Genomic DNA, 20,190 nt, shown 5'->3' with positions numbered 1-20,190 from the left:
GGTTGAAAAGGAGTCAAATTGGCTAAAATTTTAACATTTACTTGATTCTTCTTCATAGATGAAAGGTCCCAATGTGCTTTGACAATTTGTGAATTTTATTACTACCAGGTAAATCCATTTACCAGTTTTAAAGTGCAAAAGTCATTTAGGTCATGATACTGATTTGGTAGTCACTGTGTTAGTAAACATAGCTGTTGTTTGTTGTTTACAGGTAAATGAAGTGGATAGTGATGATGAAGCACCACGGCGATCCTCACGGGGAGGGAAAAATTCACCTGTGGTGAGTTTTTTTATCAATTTGCACAGAAGAGTTTTCTTTGTTGTTTGAAAATTAAAAGCTTTAATTTTTTATTGTCTTGTGGCTTGATGTCAAAGTCATGAATTTTCACAAAATGTTGAACAGTTAAGCCACAGGCCTATAATGTGTTTTAAGTTTTGAGAAACAATTCGATATTAGAAGCCATGACAGAATGTCATTATTCCTATTTCAAAATTGGGCTATGTCAGTTCACATCAAATTGAACCAACTCATAAGACCACTTGTTTATTACACTTCAGTCTACAAAATGTATGAGTATTTCTTCGGCGCATACTTGTTTTTAATACAAGAAAGAATTTCTAAGTAATGATTCCAATGTTTTGCAAAATGTTTTTTAGCCGGAAGGTCAGGGTGAATCAGCTGAAGACCAGGCTCAGAGTTTACAAAAGGCTATGTTGGAATACCTCACTTACAACAGTGAGAGTGAGCCAGCATACTGGGTAAGACATGAACAGTATTGGAATCAACAGTGTTACTGCTTTATACTGCTTTATGTCAAAAATACAAAATTTCTGAAGCTTCATTCTTATAACATCAAAAGAATCACTGTAGCTCTTCACTTATAAACCAAAACAAAATAACCTGGGTTGTGGTTTTCAAACCTTAAGAATGTGTATTTGGTGGAAGACCTTGAACACTGAAATATAATATTGAAAGAATTTAGAAATTAAATATAACTGTACTGCTCACTGAGCTATTTTTCATTGCAGGGTATTTTTTCATGTGAATGGTATGTGAATTTACCACAACATCTATCATCTTCTGTCTAGTAACGTAAACCTTATTTTAAAATGTTTTCTTAAAAGTATTTTCCTTGATTGTGATATTTCACAGAACTTTAGAATTTTCAAATCAGTGACTGGAAGAGTTATTTGATCTTAATGTTAATATAAACTGTGGTTTGTTTTCAGTTTGCTTGTCAGTTTTACATAGCTCAGTGGTACAGAGATGCCACTATGGAAGCTGAAAAGTCTGAGGCTGCTCATGATGAATTTGATGAGACTGAAGCAGAGCTGACAACAGAAGAGCTCCAGAACACAGAGCGGCGTAAAAACTTCCTCATGAAACAAGTGGAGCTCACACTGGAGTCACACAAATCAGGAAGGTGGGTTTTATTACAGCACTACTCTGGTCAGATAAAGGGAAGACACACAATATTTTATTGGGAACATGCTGCTTACATGTCCAGAAGATGGACATGGTTTAAGTGGGATCATTAATAAGCCAGGAGCTACAGGCTCAAAAAGATCCAGTATCTATGTACTTTACAGAAGTTAACACTTTGCAGTAGTTCTAAAACAACATCTTTCAATAGGTTTTCTTTGCTTGGAATATCTGAGAAAGCATTTAAGAGGTTCGAAATGGATGTAACTTTTGTTTAAGACAAGGGGAAAAGTATTAAGTGTTTGATTCAAAACCAACATCAATCAGACTTTTGAATGACTTGGCGGGGGGGGGGGGGAATGGAAACAGAAAAAGTTTGCTTTAGTTTCATACCATGTCAGTTGATACTGTGCAAAGGAAAATCTAGCAATAGTTGGAGGACAGGGGTGACAAAATTGAAAAAATTGATAGATGACAAGAGAAAATAATATATTGATATGAGTAAGTCTTTCACAATCTATTGCTAAAAAAAACTTCATCTTTTATCCAGGGACAAAATGAAATATTGAGCATGTGTAATCTGATGATACATTCTAATAAATACCTGTATATGTTCTATTCCAGACCACATCCAAGCAACTTAGAGCATGACAGTGCATGTTTGATAGCGAGATACCTATCCTCAAAACGCCCATTTGCACAAAGTTTTGATATTTATTTGACACAGGTAAGTAGGATTATTTTCAGCCTAATGCAGTTGCATTATTTTTGTATATCTTTGACAGGATTTTATAATTCAAATCTAGAGTTTTAAAAGCAATTTGCTTATATTAGTAGCATTAAACACCAAAGCAACAGGGTTGTTTCATGCCCAAGCCCAAATAATACTTTGATGTTTGAATCCAGATTTTTTTCTCCAGATTTTGTTCATTATTTCCCTACATCTTCTTTCATAAAATGTTACTTTTTTCGCAGATTTTGCGGGTACTTAGTGAAACAGCCGTGGCTGTGCGGACAAAGGCAATGAAATGTCTGACAGCTGTGGTGGAATCAGATCCAGGTATTCTTGCCAGGGTAAGTCATAAAATGTGTTAAAACAATGTATCAATATAATCTTAGGACATAACTTCATAAATCAGTGAAACTATTTGGCAGCATCATTTTCATATCGTGAATAGAGTTTGTTTGTAGGATGTTAGTGTACAAAAGTTCCAAAATTGCCGCTGTTTAGTTATGGTTGGATGGGTTGATTGGGTTCTGATCCGACCTGGTGGATGAATTATAGGTATACCAGGATATAAAATGATTCCACTGTGAAGAGTGCAATTAACACTGGGCTGTTATAGACTCGTGACGAGTAAACATTTGACGGGATGAAAACTAGCTGTTATACAGTATAGTGTTTGATATACTAGAACAAAATGACACATGGACATCCAGTCCGATAATTGTAGTATATGGTATAATGAATTCATTGGGTCCTATAATCTTTAACAAGTTCCTTGCTTTCTACAGACGGACATGCAGAAAGGTGTCCATGGTCGGTTCCTGGATCAGTCTACGATGGTTCGAGAGGCAGCAGTGGAATTAGTAGGGAGGTTCATCCTTATCCGTCCAGATCTCATTCCCAAATATTATGATATGTTAACAGATAGAATCCTGGTAAGTATTGTCATCGTTTCATTACAAGTTTATGATTATAAGGGACTTTTCAGGAATATTTTTTCATGAAAGAGATTTGATTGTGCAATTTTGTTCATTTTACAATATCTAATTGCTTTCTTATTATTAAGAGGATTATGGTAAATCACAATAAGTTAATCAAGTGATTTACAGTATATTATTAGATTCTGGGACCATTCCAAAAAAATCAAAATAAAAGAAATTATGAGGGGGGGGGGGGATATTCAGCCTTTATTTATGTGTTTGGAGTATTCTGTAAAATGTTGACTTCCACTTTCAGGACACAGGAATCAGTGTACGCAAACGGGTGATAAAGATATTCAGAGATATCTGTATAGAACAAGGTGACTTCCAAAAAATTCCGGAAATGTGTGTAAAGATGATTAGGCGGGTGAATGACGAGGAAGGCATCAAGGTACAATATCATTTTCGTGGATTCAATTTACCTGAAATTTTAGCTTAGAGTTTGTCCAGCTTAACTTGTATATGTTTCTCTTAATATTTGTGCATGTGACAATTCATGATAAATGTTGTAATTTTGAATAAATTTGGTGGTAATTTGTCCAAAAACTCTATAAGAACATATTAACAACATTCTTTGAATATAGTGATGTGGCAACACGTTTTTTTGGCAAATTTTACTGGTTTATTTTACGTATTTGTGCTATAGTTTTGTCGCTTCTCTTCCAGAAACTCGTCAACGACGTGTTTCAGACGATGTGGTTCACTCCACTCAGCACCCGAGACAAAGATACCTCAAAATTGCTCCAACGAGTGGTGAATATCACCGATGTGGTAAGTAGCAATCCAAGTTTTACTCATTTACTCATTTTTGAGGAAGTAGGACTCCCCAACATTTTACACATTGGATATGTAGAAACATAATTTGATCTGCTGCCACCAGTGCATTACTACAGATCTATGTATTCCTCACTTCTGTACTCTTACATTTTAGCAATGTCTCCCTAGGCACCCATCTCCATATGACCTCAACTGTTGCAAAGATGTCAAATATGAAACAAACAAAATCAAGAAAGGTGGTTGATTTGTTGTAAAGGAGAATTCATTATTTTCAAATCAGTTGATAGATATGGCTGACAATATTGTAGATCAAAATGATTACTGTATACCAGAAATTATCACCACTTTCACTTCATAATTAGGGTAGTTGTATCATGATGGTGATATTTATGGAGTGATAGACTTAGTTATTAGAGCTTACTGTATTTTAGCATATTGGGAAAATATCAGTATTGTTAACTGCTAAATGATATTACTAACATTCAATAACAGACGTTCATTGCTATATCAATGTATTCCTTTGTTACAGGTTGCTGCATGCAAAGACACTGGTTTTGAATTCTTTGAGCAGTTGTTAGAAAATGTAAGTTCAGAGATTGAAAAATGGCAAGGTTGTTAAAATCTCCCTTCAATATATTGACTAACCTGGAATAATTTCATACCATTTCAATTTTAAAAATAAAATTATTTGGTCATTTTTGAGAATTTTTTATGTATAAAGAATGATTGAGAATTTCAACCATGAAAGAATACATTTTATCAAGAAAAAGCAGACATTCAAAAAAATCAAAAAAATCTCTTGCCTTGATAATTATTAAGGAAACTTAAAGATTAATGTTCTGAATTTGGTTTCAGCTGTTGAAGAAGGATGAGGATGGCAACTACAACAAAAGTGCTGTGACGTCATGTCGACAGATTGTAGACTGTCTGGTGGAAAATGTCCTCTCACTTGAAGAACGCAGCGTCGGTATGGTCTTCTTATGCAGTTGTTACCATTCTGAATGATGTGTGCGCAGTATTTTTTATCGGAACCAGACATGTTTAATGTGGAGAGTCTTAATAGACCTCATCAACATTTTTGGCAGTTTATTACTTTCCAATTTGTTTCATTCTTATGATTCTGAATACATTGTGTTCTTTAAATGAGTTTAAAGAAATGTTGTTCAATTTGATTCTTAACGTTAGTTTCCTAAACAAACCCTATCAAACAGTTCTCATTGTAATGTCATCTTAGGAAACAAACAAAACAACATACATCGCTAGAAAAAGAATTTGATTCCTTGCTTGAGATTACAAGAATGTGGCAATACTTTCAGATGTTGACACAGTGAAGGGATGCAGTCAGCGACTAGTGGCATGTCTATCCACTCTGTTTCTGTTCAGCAAGATCAAACCAGACCTGATGATCAAACATGCCACAACACTACAGCCATACCTGGACATCAAGTGCAGCGTGAGTTGTTGTAATCATTTGAATGCATACGTCTTTATGAGGTCCGCATATTTCATCAAACAGCAGTCCTCTACATTGTCATATCAGCACTTACAGCTGAGGAATAATGACGTTATAATATCCACTGGAAATTAAAATACGAATAAATACCAGACCATTATAATAATTGTATATCGTTCAGTTGATGAAATTTCTAGCTGTATGTAATTCTAACTCATATTGGTTACAGACACAGGGTGACTTCTATGTACTGCACTATGTGGCCAGGATCCTTGAGGTGGTTGTGCCATTGATGGACCACCCAAGTGAATCATTTCTTGCCCAGTTGGAGGAGGACATGATCAAGTTAATATTGAAACATGGCATGATGGTAAGCTATGTATCTATTACAAGTGACAAGATGGAAATCCACCTCTTCATTGGAGTGATTTGTAGTCTCTGTAATACCAAGTACAACTATTCTTCATTTAAGTTGACTTCATAAAAATGTAATTGAACACCGTGGCGATTAATATTTCTCCAAGTTCTTTTGTTTCTGACAGAGTCCTTTGTACTACAACACGTTTATTTAGAAATTCAACATTAGTTCCTTCATTTAACTCATCGATCATTCTCATTTGAAAGACTGTTTGCTTGGTGTAAAGAGAAAAGCAAGATTTTGAATTGTCTTGTCATTGAATTCTCACTAGTAATACCAGAAAAGATTATAGGATTGACTTCATATTGCAGGTGCTCCAGAGTTGTGTTCGGTGTTTAGGTGCTGTTGTAAATAATGTTAGCCACAACTATGCCTTAGTCAAAGACTGCTTCCAGAAGTTCTTTGGTAAGTTCACATTATGTCATTTTGTTGGTCTATAATTGATCAGTGTCTTTCATTAACAATTGTACCAAATTTCCAATGAATATATTGATATCTACTGTAGGTGAACATGCTTTATAGACAAACAATAGAAAGATGTGATCATATCTTTTAATGATTGCCAAGAGTCATGAAATATTTGTAGAATACTGAATACTGAATATACAAATGGGTTGATGATCAATAAATGTTGTTCCTATAGGTGTGTTGTCACGTCTAATGGCAGACCACAGAGAAGACCCAGAAAACGCCACGTTGAAAATTAGAAAACCGACACTACTCAGGTCCCTGTTCACAGTCGGGCTTTTGTGCAAACACTTCGATTTTGATTCCAGTGAGATGGGTGAAACCAAGGTAAATCATGAGAGAAGATTTTTATGCTGTCCCCCAATAAAATTTCGGGAGCATATAGAGGTAACACCATGAAATTTTAGGATTATATGCAGGAGAGTAAAGCAGCGTTTCGTGTGCCACATTTGGATCTGTATGTCCAAGGTCAAAAGTTAAGTTCATTGTTCGGACCAAAACTTCTGACTCACACAAGTTAATTAATTCAGCTTAAGGATATATGTAGGATGGCAAGGCAGCATGTCATATGCCAATGTTGGGTCCATTCACCCAAGGTCAAAGGTTAAATTGTTTTCAAAGTCTTGTATATCAACAAAGGTTAGTAAATGTAGAATAAAAAAGTGGTTTGTTTGACTTTGAGTTCAATTAAGTGATTTCAGAAATAAGAGTTGTATCAGACAATATAAAACTGGGGTCTAAGATATGTAACACATAACATCCAGTTAGCAATATGCATGTCTGCATCGACACACTTTATTCTCGTCTCAGTTATGTTTTAGGGGAGCAAAATCTGTCTGTTTTACTGATTTTCTTCTCTTTAAAGAATGTTGATGATTTGAAGCTTTCCTTCCTCAACCTCTACTGTAATTCAGAGATTTCTTGGGTTCCAGACAGAGATAAAGCAGATGGATGGTTTATCTGATAAAAATATTCATAATCTATCAGAGGACCTTCATTATTCCCTAAGACATTTTTGTTTTCATACAGGATTTAGTCTGTGTCTTACAATGTTGTTTCTGATTTTACAGACATCAGTGAAAGACAAAGTCTATGATGTTTTGCACTACTTTGTCTTCCATGAAGACGAGGAAGTCCGCACCAAAGCTTTGACCGGTTTAGGTAAATCATAGACTTTATTTTATTTCTGTCATGTAAAAACCCCATAAGAGCGAAGTATAACCTGAGCTTGGTACCTTTGTGTATATAACAAAGGACATTTTTTAATATCACTCCAGTTTTATCAAGGTGATAGGATGCTTTATTCATGTGTTTGATTTTATTATTGAAAAATATATATAGCTATTGTAACATAGAATAAATAAGGCATGAGGTCAGAAATTCCACACACAATGATTTATATTTTGAAAAAATGGTCAAGAATCCAAAACAATGAAGAGAGTAATGTTAATTTGTCAGTGTTTCTGTTAGTTTTTCACGATAGCTACATCAGCTATTTGTCTTCTTGCAGTTAAGTTTTATAGGGTGTGTATGTTGTAGTAAATATATCAACAAGCTGTTTGTGCATTGTAATGTTAAATTCTGTTTACTTTTTCAGGGTTTCTTTTTGTGCGTCATTATGAATACATGCTTGGAGTGAAGGCAAAGGAGCTGTATGTTGAATTTTTATCAAACGAACACACCCTAGTTCGGTTAAAAGTTCAGGTAATGTTGTTTTTTTTGCGGGTATATGTTTCTGATCATATTACCATATAAAGATATATGGGACAAGGAAGGGAGGAGGCATATTTAAACAAAAAATATAGTATTAGGATTTACCTCATCATACCTTTGACAGCTTTCAAGGAACAAAACACTGGTAAAAAATTATCATTTAGCATTGAAAAAATTGTTACCATGAGGTAGGCTTTAAATAAATAGTATTTTCGCAGCAAGTATTGATATCAGCAACATGAACATTTTGTTTTGATTTTACAGGTGTTGAAAAACCTTCAGTATTATCTCCAAGAAGAAGAGGTCCGTATGCAAAAGGCAGATGCAGAATGTAAGTTAAAAAATTTAAAGATCAAACTAATGTAAATTAGATAAAAATTTGTTTGAAATAATGATTTGTCTATACAATTGAGCCTTTTGTACCTTTAAATCTAAAACAGAAACAATCTTAATATCAATGTTCGTCTCACTTCATGGCTATTGTTTCAATTTTCATACAGGGAGAAAACATTCGAAGGAGGAAGATTTGAAGGAAATGAATGATATTCAGTCGGGGTAAGTGCATACATACTGAACTGATTACAATAATTTTCACATGGAAGGTCTTGATCATAAGAAAATCTTGTCTGTGAAACTATGAATGAAAGATTTCTGTCACTTTTTAATGATTTCAGAGTTTCTGATCATGAAAAATTCTATAGTTACTGGTTATGTTTCATATACAGTAAAGCCACGTACTGTCCAAGTTTTGTCAACTAGAATTTCAGTATTATGACAATTTGCCTGTTGCCAGTGGTAATCTGTGGTGACTTAAGTTCTATATCAAGGAAGGAAACATAACAGGGTTCACAGGATTTATATCAAGGAAGGAAAATAACAGGGTTCACAGGATTTGAAATGGAATGAAATAACTTAAATTGATCATGCAGAGACATAGCTGTTATTGAAATAGATAAAAAAAAAATGAATTTGAAATTAAAATATTTGAAGTGGCTAAGGAAGATAATTACAGTATGCAGCACACACAAAAGGAAGTAGTTCATCAATATTGATTAGGAGACAGAGATTATGAAACCAAATAAAGTGGAATATATTTATTAAATTTTACTGATGATAGTTTGAACGTTTTTACTTGTACAGGATGGCCAGTACAGTGATGCAAGTTTACCTGAAACAAGTGCTGGAGTCCTTCTTCAACCAACAGTCCCAAGTCAGAATGGCAGCTCTCAGTGTGATAAACCTTGTCCTCCGGCAGGGGCTGGTGCACCCTGTTCAGGTCAGTAGGAACACTCTTTGAGGTATTTTGGGGGGAGAAGGGTGATGGTTGTGGATGGTCTCTTGAAAAATCTCTTATTTGTGATAAATTATAAAAAAAAAATGTTGATGGTCTCCTTCAATAATAGTCTCCTAAATTTTCATATCATTACAAATACCATACCCTATGCTTTGAGTGGTCAAAAGATGCATGTCCAAGGGGAACCTCTCTTTGTCTTGCAGATAAGAAATATAGACTTTCTTGATATACAATTGCTTGTGGTTGTTTCAGTGTGTGCCATATTTGATCAGCTTCGGAACCGATTCTGAGCAGTCAATCAGGGTGAAAGCTGATCAGCAGCTACAGGAAATAGAAAAGAAATACCCTGGTTTCATACATGTAGGTACAAACAAGATGAATCTGTTTATGTGTGTCAGTGATGAGGAAGGCCGTCTGACATGTACAAAAAGTGATTGGAAAAATTTTGAAGGCAGGAATTGAAATATTTTGATATTTAAGAAAATGTTATATTTTGTGGTGAAGCCATCATTGTTGATTATGTGAGGAAGGGTAATTCTATTAAATGGCTTCAAATTGTGACTTTATTATCCAAAATGTCATTGGAGAAATAAAAAACCTTACTTCAAACCAGTTTAATCAGAAAGATATTGGGTAGAAATGAGCTGTTTAAGTTTCTACAGGTTAGTAATAAATTTAGTACAACATTTAAAATTGTTTTCAGATGAAATCATTACATGGACTGAAGTTATCCTACCGCCTTCAACAAATCCTTCAGAATGACCATTCAAAACCAATTAGAGGAATGAGATCTCCAGATGATAATGTGCAGAGTCTGAACGCATACTTGTATACAGTGCTGCGAAGCAACCGCCCCCATCGTAGGGCTATTCTAACAACTCTTCTTAACTTGTTTGACGACTCTGCGGTAGGTTATCCTAATTTCAATGTGTAGAACCTGGTGTGTGAATTAAAATGACATTGATAAGAAAAAGAGCATTTCTACATTTCCATCACTGTGTATATAAAGACTTAAATTTCTGTTTATTAATTTGTGTTGCCTTTCTGATCAAACTATTGCAAAATTAAAGTATACATTGTATTTAGTTATGAAATAATTCAATTGACAAGACTTTCTAATACACAGATGAAGGTATATTTTTACACAAAATGTCAAAAAACACTTTTTCGTGTTTTTAAACTTTTGTATGATATATTGTGGTGTTTTTTTTTACAGAAAATTACATTAGCAGAGCAGGTGTATATATCAGACAACTTGTCCTTTTTCCCATACCAAACTCAGGACGAACCCTTATTCATCATCCACCAAATAGATATCATAGTGTCCGTGTCAGGTTCCAACCTGCTGCAGTCTTTCAGGGAGGCAAGTATGGATAGAGAACATTTAGTGAAAATATAGGGTGAAGTGTTTGTCTGAAATGCTGTTGAATCATAATAGATTTCTTACAAAAAATATTTTTATCTGTAGATACAACTTACAGAGAAATGTGTTGTCTAAAGTATCAGATTATTTCTTTCCCACTAAACTGGAAAACAATACATCTGCATGTTTTACACTTTACTTGTAAATCCTTTCCCATGAATGGGGAAAAGTCCAAAAGTGATGAAAGAAATAGTGGTAGTTGTTGTAAACTTATAATTTTTATGTTATTCCTGTAGTTTTGAGCACAGAAAGTTAAATAACATTTATAAGATAATCTATGCATGCGTGTCAATGTATTTTGTGAAACAAAAGTCTGCCATAAATGTATTTGTACTGCATGATATAGTAACTGTGTTAATAAGGAGGCATGATTATTAGTCCCCTACCTTACTGGTGAAACCGGGGGTGGGACTATAGGTTTCTTCTCCGTCCATCTGTGTACGTACGTTACACCACACCAATGTTTGTCTGTGCTCTAGCGTCACTGTTACTATTTTTAGAAAATCCTTTTCAGCGCTCTAGCGGCTTCATTCCTTCAGGGATTTTGATCAAACTTCACTCAAATACAAAGGACCATAATATCTCGGACAAGTTTGAGTTTCAGAGTTGTTGGGTCAGGGTCACTATTTTTAGAAAATCCTTTTCAGCACTCTAGCGGCTTCATTCCTTGAGGGATTTTGATCAAACTTCTCAAAATTACAAAGGACCATAATATCTCCGACAAGTTCAAGTTTCAAGGTTGTTGGGTCAAGGTCACCATTATTATTTTTAGAAAATCCTTGTCAGCGCTCTAGCAGCTTTATTTCTTGAGGGATTTTGATTAAACTTCGCACAATTACAAAGGACCATAATATCTTGGATAAGTTCAAGTTTCAGGTTAGTTTGGTCAAGGTCACCGTTGCTATTTTTAGAAAATTCATTGTCAGCGCTCTAGCGGCTTGATTCCTTGAGGGATTTTGATTAAACTTCACACAATTACAAAGGACGATAATATCTCGGACAAGTTTTCAGGGTTGTCAATCATTTTATTTTATATAATTCCTCTGTCATAATACTAACATTACAATTTCTTGTATTATTATAACATTAAACTCAGTTACAAGCTAATTGTATACTTTTCATTTTCCCAAATTAACACAAAAGGGCACCATTTTTATAAATTATTAGTGTTATAGCTAGCGGGGGCTGGTAGGGGACATGTATTGCTTTAGCAATGCTCAGTATGCTTGTTCATTTAGTGCATTCATTTTTGCCCTTTTACCCGTAGCCCAATACAGGAAATCAAAAATGACATCCTAGAATGAATAAAGAAAAAATCAAAAAAATCTGTAAATGGATTGTTTTGCAAATCCTGTGTTATTGCAAAAGGATTTGAATTAATGCTAGACAGTATCTTAGAAAGTAATTGAGAAGTTCTGTCAAGTACACAAAGAAATAGTTATGCATGGAGTTGAGTTCAATACAACAACCTCATAGTGTCAGTGACTTAAATTTAATTCCTTACATGGTTTTAATATTAAACTATTATCACAATTATACCATGTGTTTTTATAGTTCTTTAACTATTGCAGTACTCTGAGTGCTAAACCAAGCTGTATAATTATCTTTATGAACTATGGTCTGTAGACTAGACTAGTGAAACAAATAAAGATCAAATGTTGAATATATTCAGTTAGAGAAAAATACAATGCCTATTAATCAAAGATTCTTTTAGATAGGTTTTACTGCTTTATGTCAAAAACCAATCAATGTAGCTTTGAATATTTTATTTTTTCCTGCATGATTGTTTCTTTTTGCTTAAATTTTTTGTTCTATTTTAGAAGCTGTATGGCAGTGACCGAGAACACCATGGGGTACAGTTTATTTTTGTTTTGTTCTCTATCATTTAAATGCTCAATTATGCCTCTGCTTGTATTTACTGTTGGCTCATTATTCATTACCGGGTATATTTAAGTTTTATCTGTGTCTAGTGCATGTGATTATTTAAAAGACAAAATAATGTTGCACCTAATATTGAAAACACATGACTTCCACTCTACAGAATTCTGACCAGCATGTGGTGAGAGTTATCGATGAAAAGCTTTCAGAATTTTTCAAGTTAATTGTGTCCTTATTTTTGGTCATATTAATTTGTGTTGCCTTTCTGATTTTTTATCCTCACATCATTGTTTCTTTGGGTAGTCATGAATATGATATGTTCTATTTGCAGGGTCTTGTAAACAACCAGAATGGACAGAATGGAGCCCAAAAATCAATCGATGATGAGGAAGACGACGATCCGGAGGCTTTGCTTGGTACGCTATACTATAGTTCAAAATTTGTAACTTAAAACTCAAAAATGTTGACAAGATGTATGGGGAGCATCCGTTCATGTGCATGTACATTATACCAAGACTGAGGCTGCATTCCAATTTGACCAAAATCCTCACGTAATTAATCTGGTAGCATACGGTGCTCTGATTGGTCAATTTCTAAACTTAAGTTTCTGCATGATAACTTGATAAATATTATTCAATTTTCGCGGAAATCAGTGTGCATGTACATTATATGAAGACTTAGACTAATTTCATAGTTGAGCCAAATCTGTGTATAATTTAATAGCATACAGTACTCTGATTGGTTAACAGTTTCTGCACAATAAGTTTGTCAATTCTGGCCAGGTGCAATACCTGCACATCATTTATCAGCTTAATGCTATCTGATTGTTCAACAATTTCTGCACAATAAGTTAACACGATTCTGATGAGATTAATATCGAAAACTGCAAGTAATTAATGAACAATAAGAACGTCTTTGGCTTTGATGTTGCAAAATGAACAATTATTGACTAAAAGGGCTATTTCATTTTCTGTTAATAGTTTGAACTAGATACAAAGGGAGAATATTTCTATGAAAATTAATTTTTAAGGGCCATAAAGGATATATGAAATATATATATTCCTTCAGCCTAAGTTGGTAAAGTATAGTATGTTTCTACTTTTTTTATAATCCAGAAAAAGTTCTCAACTTATTATATTTCCATATTTTCATACATTTAGATACAATGATGCATCAGTAGGATTATAAGTATGTCAGATTGGCATGGGATGGGCGTATATTCCTCTTTGCTTTACTCATGTTCTATTTGCAGTAGGTTGATATTCGATATTATTAAATGACATGCTAAAATTTAATTATAAACCCATATGAAAGGAAGGGGAAGATCTTATTAAGATAGACAAGTGGTCTATGTAGACAGATACTTCAAGAAAGAATCATCAAGCTTGAATCATTATTATGATGACTAATGGTTTTTACTTGTAGAGCGCCTTCCAGCATGTATCCAGCCCCTCCTAGAGATCTGTCGATTCTCCCAAGGCTGTATCCTATTGCTCCATCTAAAGCAGCACCTAAAGGAGCTTTACGGTTTCACAGACAGGTGAGCTGGTCATTTCAGTCTGATACTATCCCATTGGTCATGTGATTTCAATAAATAACTATGTTCATGTGGTCATTCGCTAGACTTAGTGTACATGTGGTCACTTGTACTCCCCTTAGTGGAATGCTCACTATTCCTGCGGTCATCTTTCATCCTCATACTGACACACTCAAAGTTGCAGTGGTCTTTTTTGCCAGACTTACTTACGCCGAGGATTATGATTGGATTTTTAAGAATTTGCAGTGACAGCAAGTTTCCTTGAAGGCAAATTATTGCAAGTAAATTGAAAAATTAACTATAAATTAACCTGTTTTCCTGTGTAATATATACTTATACACTTTACAATTGTAGAATTATAATTCAGCATTGAGTGCAAGTGTAGCATTTGACTGCCATTGGATAATACATCATTATGTTCATGTTTTTGTGTGTTTGATCAATCAGAAAATAAGACAACACATTTATGAGGAAATCACTTGCTGATTTAAATCCTGATTTTTCACACCCTTATATTCTTACTATTTTAGCAAAATTCACAACTACTCCCCGGCAGAAACCAAGTTATATGATAAACCTGTTACAAGAAAGTTTCTGGTCAAGTTCAATCCAGAAACAGTGCTGGAAGTGCTTGCTGAAGGTACACCAAAATCTTCAGAGGACATCGAAGTGCGGACAAAACTAGTCAATGATTACTTGGAGGTAAGAACACATCTACATTCCAGTACAATGAGTGTATACACACCTGGAAATGTGCTTCAATGTAATCTATTATTTGTTATCTTCCTTTAATTCTGTAAAGTCATAAGTAATCTATTACTGAAGTCTCAAGCAAGGAATATTGCTTGTTCCATGTAATTGATAGCTTCCAAAAGAAAAGTAATGATTTCCTGCAGTTGGTAACGAGAAAAGGTTGTCTGATAAACTGTAATGCGATAGGATAGTAAGAACTGATGAAAGGAGGAGTCAGGGAGCAGATTTAAGTGATAACTCTCATTATTTATTGCCTGAACATGAACCCATTTGTAATATTTATTTCTTCACTTCAGTTTCTGGACTAGTATGGTCTTAACACTAATATTTCTGTTACAGTTCAAAGCGCTAATGTTGTGTATAGACCCGCCTGACGACGATGACAGTGATGGCGAGGGTAAGACTGGCACTCCTAACCCTGCCAAGCCAGATGCAGCAGGGACAGCCACCGCCCCCGCAGGCACGGCGGGCGAGGCAGCTCCGGGTAAAGAGGGCGCAGAGAACCAACCTACAGACACAGATGCCAATGCCAACACAGAAGCCAATTCCAATGAGACAAGCAAGCCTCATCACCCTCCGCCACCGCCCACACATCACACAGGACATGTAAGTTTGCTTGGAGCAGAGAAGGGCCATGTTATTGTGATCTTCCTAGAATGACACAATTTGTAGTCTTTACTGAGAAAATAATTTTTGTTTGCAAATGGAATGCACAGAAAATATCAAGATACCATGTTTACAGTGATTTTTACCCATTTATATGTATCTAAACATTTACTTTTGCCAAATAGTAACTTCCATAATCACATACCATGAAACAAATGTTGTATAACAATAAATATTGCAGTTTGTGCTCTTAAAAACAATTGACATATTTGAATATTGGGATAGCATATTAATCAACTCCTTACACAAATTGTTTTATTCTCATCAGTCTTGTGACAGAAACTAAGTTTTTGGAGTTATGAGATTTTAAAACAAGAGGGTATTGATATTTTAAAAGCAGTAAGTGGGCTATTCAAAATGAGACTATCCAATATCTTGTGTACATTTAATTATAAGTCATTTGAAAGTATTTTTTACTTTTTATTTACCTTCTTTTTCAGCATTCAACACATCATCACTCCTTATCATCAAGACTCTCTAAACATCACCATTTAATACATGGCACATCCGAAAAGAAGAAAATTAAAATTCAAACACCCTCATCTACAAGGACTTCATCTAGTACATTTAGCAGTTCATTTTCATCTACACCTAAATCGTCGTCATCATCATCGAGAGACAGAAAGAAACACAAAAAGCGGAAACGGCGATATAAAAGTGACAGTGAGGATGATAGTGATGACGATCCGGATTTTGTGTTATAGTTTTCAGTGAGTTTTAGTGGTGCGCGAATGATGTGTGGATGTCTCAATGGCAAGAAGAATACCTTGCATACAGGTAATGCGAACTTGTATGCACATTAATTTCCAACAATATATTCTAAAAGGATGTGTTGCAGTTTTAAGGGATCTTTACAAAAGGACCAGGATTATAAACCAAGCATGAAGTTTTACCATTTCAACTCAGCGATGTCATCCTTTGAATGAATACTGCATTTGTTACTTTTTTATGTTTCTTTGTTTTGTTTTTTGAAGAAAATGTGTTTCAATTATGCAATCATCCAGGGAATATTTGCCTTGTTTTATGTTGAATGTACTGATTTTTAGAATTCTTCCATTGTTTTAGTACTTCTTAATCTATATTAAATAACGTTTTAGAATGAATTACAGTCTTTCAAAAAACAAGAATGGTACAGTGGTTTGGTTCATAGAAGATGACGACGTTACTGACAAAATAGACAGATGATCACCAGAATTTTTTGGTGCTGATCAAGTGGTTTTTTTTTATGTCACACTTGTTTGGTATGGACTAAAATAATTCCAGCATTTCGTTATCTTGAGGTATTTTTGTTTCACTGACATTTTTTTCTCTTCTAAACACTCAATTGTTGATGATTGTAGCTGACGAGTTGTATTCTGTCTGTATTTTAAAAGGAATCTCATGTATGATGCATACAAATATCTTTAATAATAGGACTGGGTATTTTGATTTTTGAGTTTGACTGATATGAGAATGTGCCAATCAATTTTCTCAATATTTGGTGTGTTAGTTTTTAAAAGATACATAGGGCAAATGATGAAAGTAGAAGATGAGTTTGCATTTTCCACTTAAAATGGTTTAAACAATCTTTGATGTACACTCTTTGATTTGAAAGACTTGTTTGTATCGATTAGGCTTATGCTGTGGTCTCAAGCTGAATGGGATATAATAATAAACATTTGATATAGCACCCTATCTAGCTGGAATAAGCTATAGATATAAATAAGGGAATAACAATCTTTGACTGGTTCAATAATTCAAGAAAACAGTTTAATTCTTAAAAAGGAATGCTGACACATCCTTTGTTAAATGAAGATATATCTATTGAACTGTTTATCTACTTTCTCAGTAAAGATTTCATTGATCGTAACAGAATACTTTTAATAGCTGTGATATATATAAAGGCACAAGATCAGTGGACTCTATCAAAATAATGGTGAATGAATCCTGGATCCATACAGAAGTAAAGAGTTACAGTGTCAACCATTAAATTGAATGATTTCCTATAACAATGATAGTGAGTGTTGTTAGACCTTTACATCTCTAGCATTGATGTTCAGTAAAAAAAGATTGTGTGGTAGCTGACCATAAACAATCGAGTAACAACAAAAGAATTTTTAATAAATTAGATAACAATGGTAGTAACTACCACCCATGTTTGTTAACTGCTGAAAGTTCAATCCAGTGGCTCTTGGATTAATTATAACTATTTTTTTTACATGTGACTTGTTTCACTTCAGGATTATTAAAGCAAGATAGATGAAATGGTTCATATATGCAAATTGAATAACTAGTTCTACATACTGTTAATAGATAAAGAAGTGACAAACATAAGCTAATACCATAGACTTGTGACAACATTTCAGGATGAAAAAGTAATTAAGGTTTGTTTCTCTGCAACTTGGTTGTCTAATTCATTCAGTATCATTGAATTTCCTTGGAAAATGTATGTGTTTAAATTCTGTTTAATAGGGGAAAAAGGGTTAAAAATGTTCACTTTCACCATTCCCAAAAGAAATGCTTCTCAACAGGTATATGGAATCCATTTTTGAAGGACTGACATTAAACAAGTCCTTCATACTTTTAAAGTGTAACATCTTTACTTTTTATGTAAAACATTTAAATTTTATTGGTTGTGAAAATATACCAGATTGTAACGTTTATTCTTGTGATTTGTTATTGTTTACCCTGCTGTTACTTCTCATGTTCAAGGTCATAGCAAAAACATCTAGAAGAATCTCTACATCAGTTCAACTCACAACTATGTTAAATTTAATAAACTGTAAAATTTCTGCATTGTTTACATGTCTTTCACATGTAGTAAGCTGTGGGTGAATATTGGAAAATAATAATAATAATAATTCAAGGTTCTTATATACCGCTTTATCACAACCTAGTTGGTAGGTCGTCTCAAAGCTGTTAACAAATTATCCGTGGTTATAGGGCCTTAAAGGGGAAAACAGCAACCAAGATTAGTGTCAAATCAAATCAATTCAAAAGAAAGCAGGCTTTAAATTCAAACTTCGAACAAACTATGAACATGTAATGCCATTTACATTGAGGAATTAAAAAAAGTGCAAGATATTTTCCTTAGCTATTTGATGAATGCTTGTGTTTGAAGCCAAGCCTAAACTACTTGTATGAATGTGAAAGTTTGTGATACACATTTACATGAAAGAAATTGAGCATAATTCATATGAACTACATACACATCGTGGAAATCATTTTTGTCCTATTTTATAGTGTAAATACAGAGTTGTTTATGTTGTCAATCTGCTGCTGCAATCGTTCATATTTATCATCTCATCACATGTTGATTACTACATATTTTATCAAAATTCATCTAATTGCCTCCTTTTTTATCAAATGTCATGTTACATTTCATTGTATGAAATATATCATTTTCTCACCCTGTAAATCTATAGCTGTCATGAAGTATTTATTTTATTATAAAAAAACAGCCGTTGACTCTTTAACAATTCATCTTTCTTATTGAATCCATTGAATCACAAGTGATGTCTTCATTCCCAAAGTTTGTGAACTGAGAAAGTAGATAAAAAGTTATTTGAAATAATAAAAAAAAGTTACAAATTTTGTACTGCTTGTGGTTTTCTGTTTGTGCATATGGACCAAGACTTGTAAGTATACTGTAGTTGCATTCATGTTTCTTTGTTCTTATAATTCAGATTTGTATAGTCACTAAACTGCTAGAATCCTCAGACCAGCAACACTGGTATGTACTAGATGATTAATGACCAGCTTTCAAAAGTGAAACGACAGATTCCATGAAATAGCTGATTTCTAAATCTCTAGTTGGCAATAATAAATATATGTATAATACTTGTACATGTATTTAGAAATGATGTCAATAATTGGGTCAGGCATTCATACCAGATATGAATTTGATAGGGTTATGTAATGATATTTCCGTTTGTGGTTAATGTATACAGAAATTTTTTCCCTGCAGTTTAATTTGCACCTTTCACAATGAGGGCAAATTTATCATAACTGCAAATATAAGAAAACAACATATACATTTTAAGAGTAAAATTAACACTGGGCGAACATGGATTTTACAGTGAAGTATGAAAGTTTCCTTGTATACAGTTATAGTGCATGATAAACATGTACTGATATAAAAAGATGCATTCATAATATATACTATGAACATCTGTTGAAGATAATATGCTTTTCTGCATGTCATGTGTACTCGAGGAAAGTTCAAACTGTTTGCATAATTTATCAGTTATCTAACTTCAACCATCGGGAACTGCAGTTTGTTATCACAAGCTGACTTCTAATGAATAGTAGTACTTTAAAATATGCTACCAATACTTGACACATTACTAGAACCAATTTGTAACACCAGATATCTCAATTGGTCACAATGCTGTTTTGTATTCAGATAGCAACTGTTTGTCCTGGAAGGAATGCATTGAAAATCTAGCCCTACTGATTAAGATATTTTGGTCACTGTCAATCTATTCATCTCTTTGTTAACTTGTTTCTTAAAAGCAAATTATTGAAAAACATTTTTAGCCCACCATCACACGAAGAATCGGATACTTTATTCTTTTGAAATATCACATGTGTAGTAGGACGAGGAATAGTGATAAAGATAGTGCCGTCGCTTTGGCTCGAACCCGCGACCCTTGGCGTTATTTCGTTATTAGATCACCGATATCAAAGTATATGATTAAA

At 33.9% G+C, this 20,190-nt stretch overlaps 1 protein-coding gene across 2 annotated transcripts in view; it reads left to right on the top strand.

Annotated features, from left to right (window-relative positions):
• Window positions 1–19,083, top strand: part of LOC110461536 (nipped-B-like protein B) — a 36,464-nt gene extending 17,381 nt beyond the window's left edge. For both annotated transcript variants that reach the window (XM_021515041.1, XM_021515040.1), the window contains 28 exons: window positions 212–280; window positions 658–759; window positions 1,231–1,424; window positions 2,048–2,150; window positions 2,399–2,497; window positions 2,939–3,085; window positions 3,387–3,521; window positions 3,797–3,901; window positions 4,437–4,490; window positions 4,763–4,874; window positions 5,224–5,360; window positions 5,590–5,730; window positions 6,090–6,183; window positions 6,422–6,573; window positions 7,317–7,407; window positions 7,844–7,950; window positions 8,224–8,290; window positions 8,460–8,514; window positions 9,100–9,235; window positions 9,506–9,613; window positions 9,957–10,160; window positions 10,470–10,616; window positions 12,497–12,529; window positions 12,886–12,970; window positions 13,980–14,094; window positions 14,622–14,793; window positions 15,184–15,450; window positions 15,951–19,083. In XM_021515041.1, coding sequence (XP_021370716.1) covers window positions 212–280; window positions 658–759; window positions 1,231–1,424; window positions 2,048–2,150; window positions 2,399–2,497; window positions 2,939–3,085; window positions 3,387–3,521; window positions 3,797–3,901; window positions 4,437–4,490; window positions 4,763–4,874; window positions 5,224–5,360; window positions 5,590–5,730; window positions 6,090–6,183; window positions 6,422–6,573; window positions 7,317–7,407; window positions 7,844–7,950; window positions 8,224–8,290; window positions 8,460–8,514; window positions 9,100–9,235; window positions 9,506–9,613; window positions 9,957–10,160; window positions 10,470–10,616; window positions 12,497–12,529; window positions 12,886–12,970; window positions 13,980–14,094; window positions 14,622–14,793; window positions 15,184–15,450; window positions 15,951–16,214 — 3,495 coding nt within the window. In that variant the 3' untranslated portion in view covers window positions 16,215–19,083. The remainder of the gene's footprint in view (window positions 1–211; window positions 281–657; window positions 760–1,230; window positions 1,425–2,047; window positions 2,151–2,398; window positions 2,498–2,938; window positions 3,086–3,386; window positions 3,522–3,796; window positions 3,902–4,436; window positions 4,491–4,762; window positions 4,875–5,223; window positions 5,361–5,589; window positions 5,731–6,089; window positions 6,184–6,421; window positions 6,574–7,316; window positions 7,408–7,843; window positions 7,951–8,223; window positions 8,291–8,459; window positions 8,515–9,099; window positions 9,236–9,505; window positions 9,614–9,956; window positions 10,161–10,469; window positions 10,617–12,496; window positions 12,530–12,885; window positions 12,971–13,979; window positions 14,095–14,621; window positions 14,794–15,183; window positions 15,451–15,950) is intronic.
• Window positions 19,084–20,190: the final 1,107 nt, after the last annotated feature.

This window comes from Mizuhopecten yessoensis, unplaced genomic scaffold, assembly GCF_002113885.1.
Source record: "Mizuhopecten yessoensis strain PY_sf001 unplaced genomic scaffold, ASM211388v2 scaffold10635, whole genome shotgun sequence".
NCBI classification, from domain to species: Eukaryota; Metazoa; Mollusca; class Bivalvia; order Pectinida; family Pectinidae; genus Mizuhopecten; species Mizuhopecten yessoensis.
This window is presented reverse-complemented; position numbering and strand designations above follow the sequence as displayed.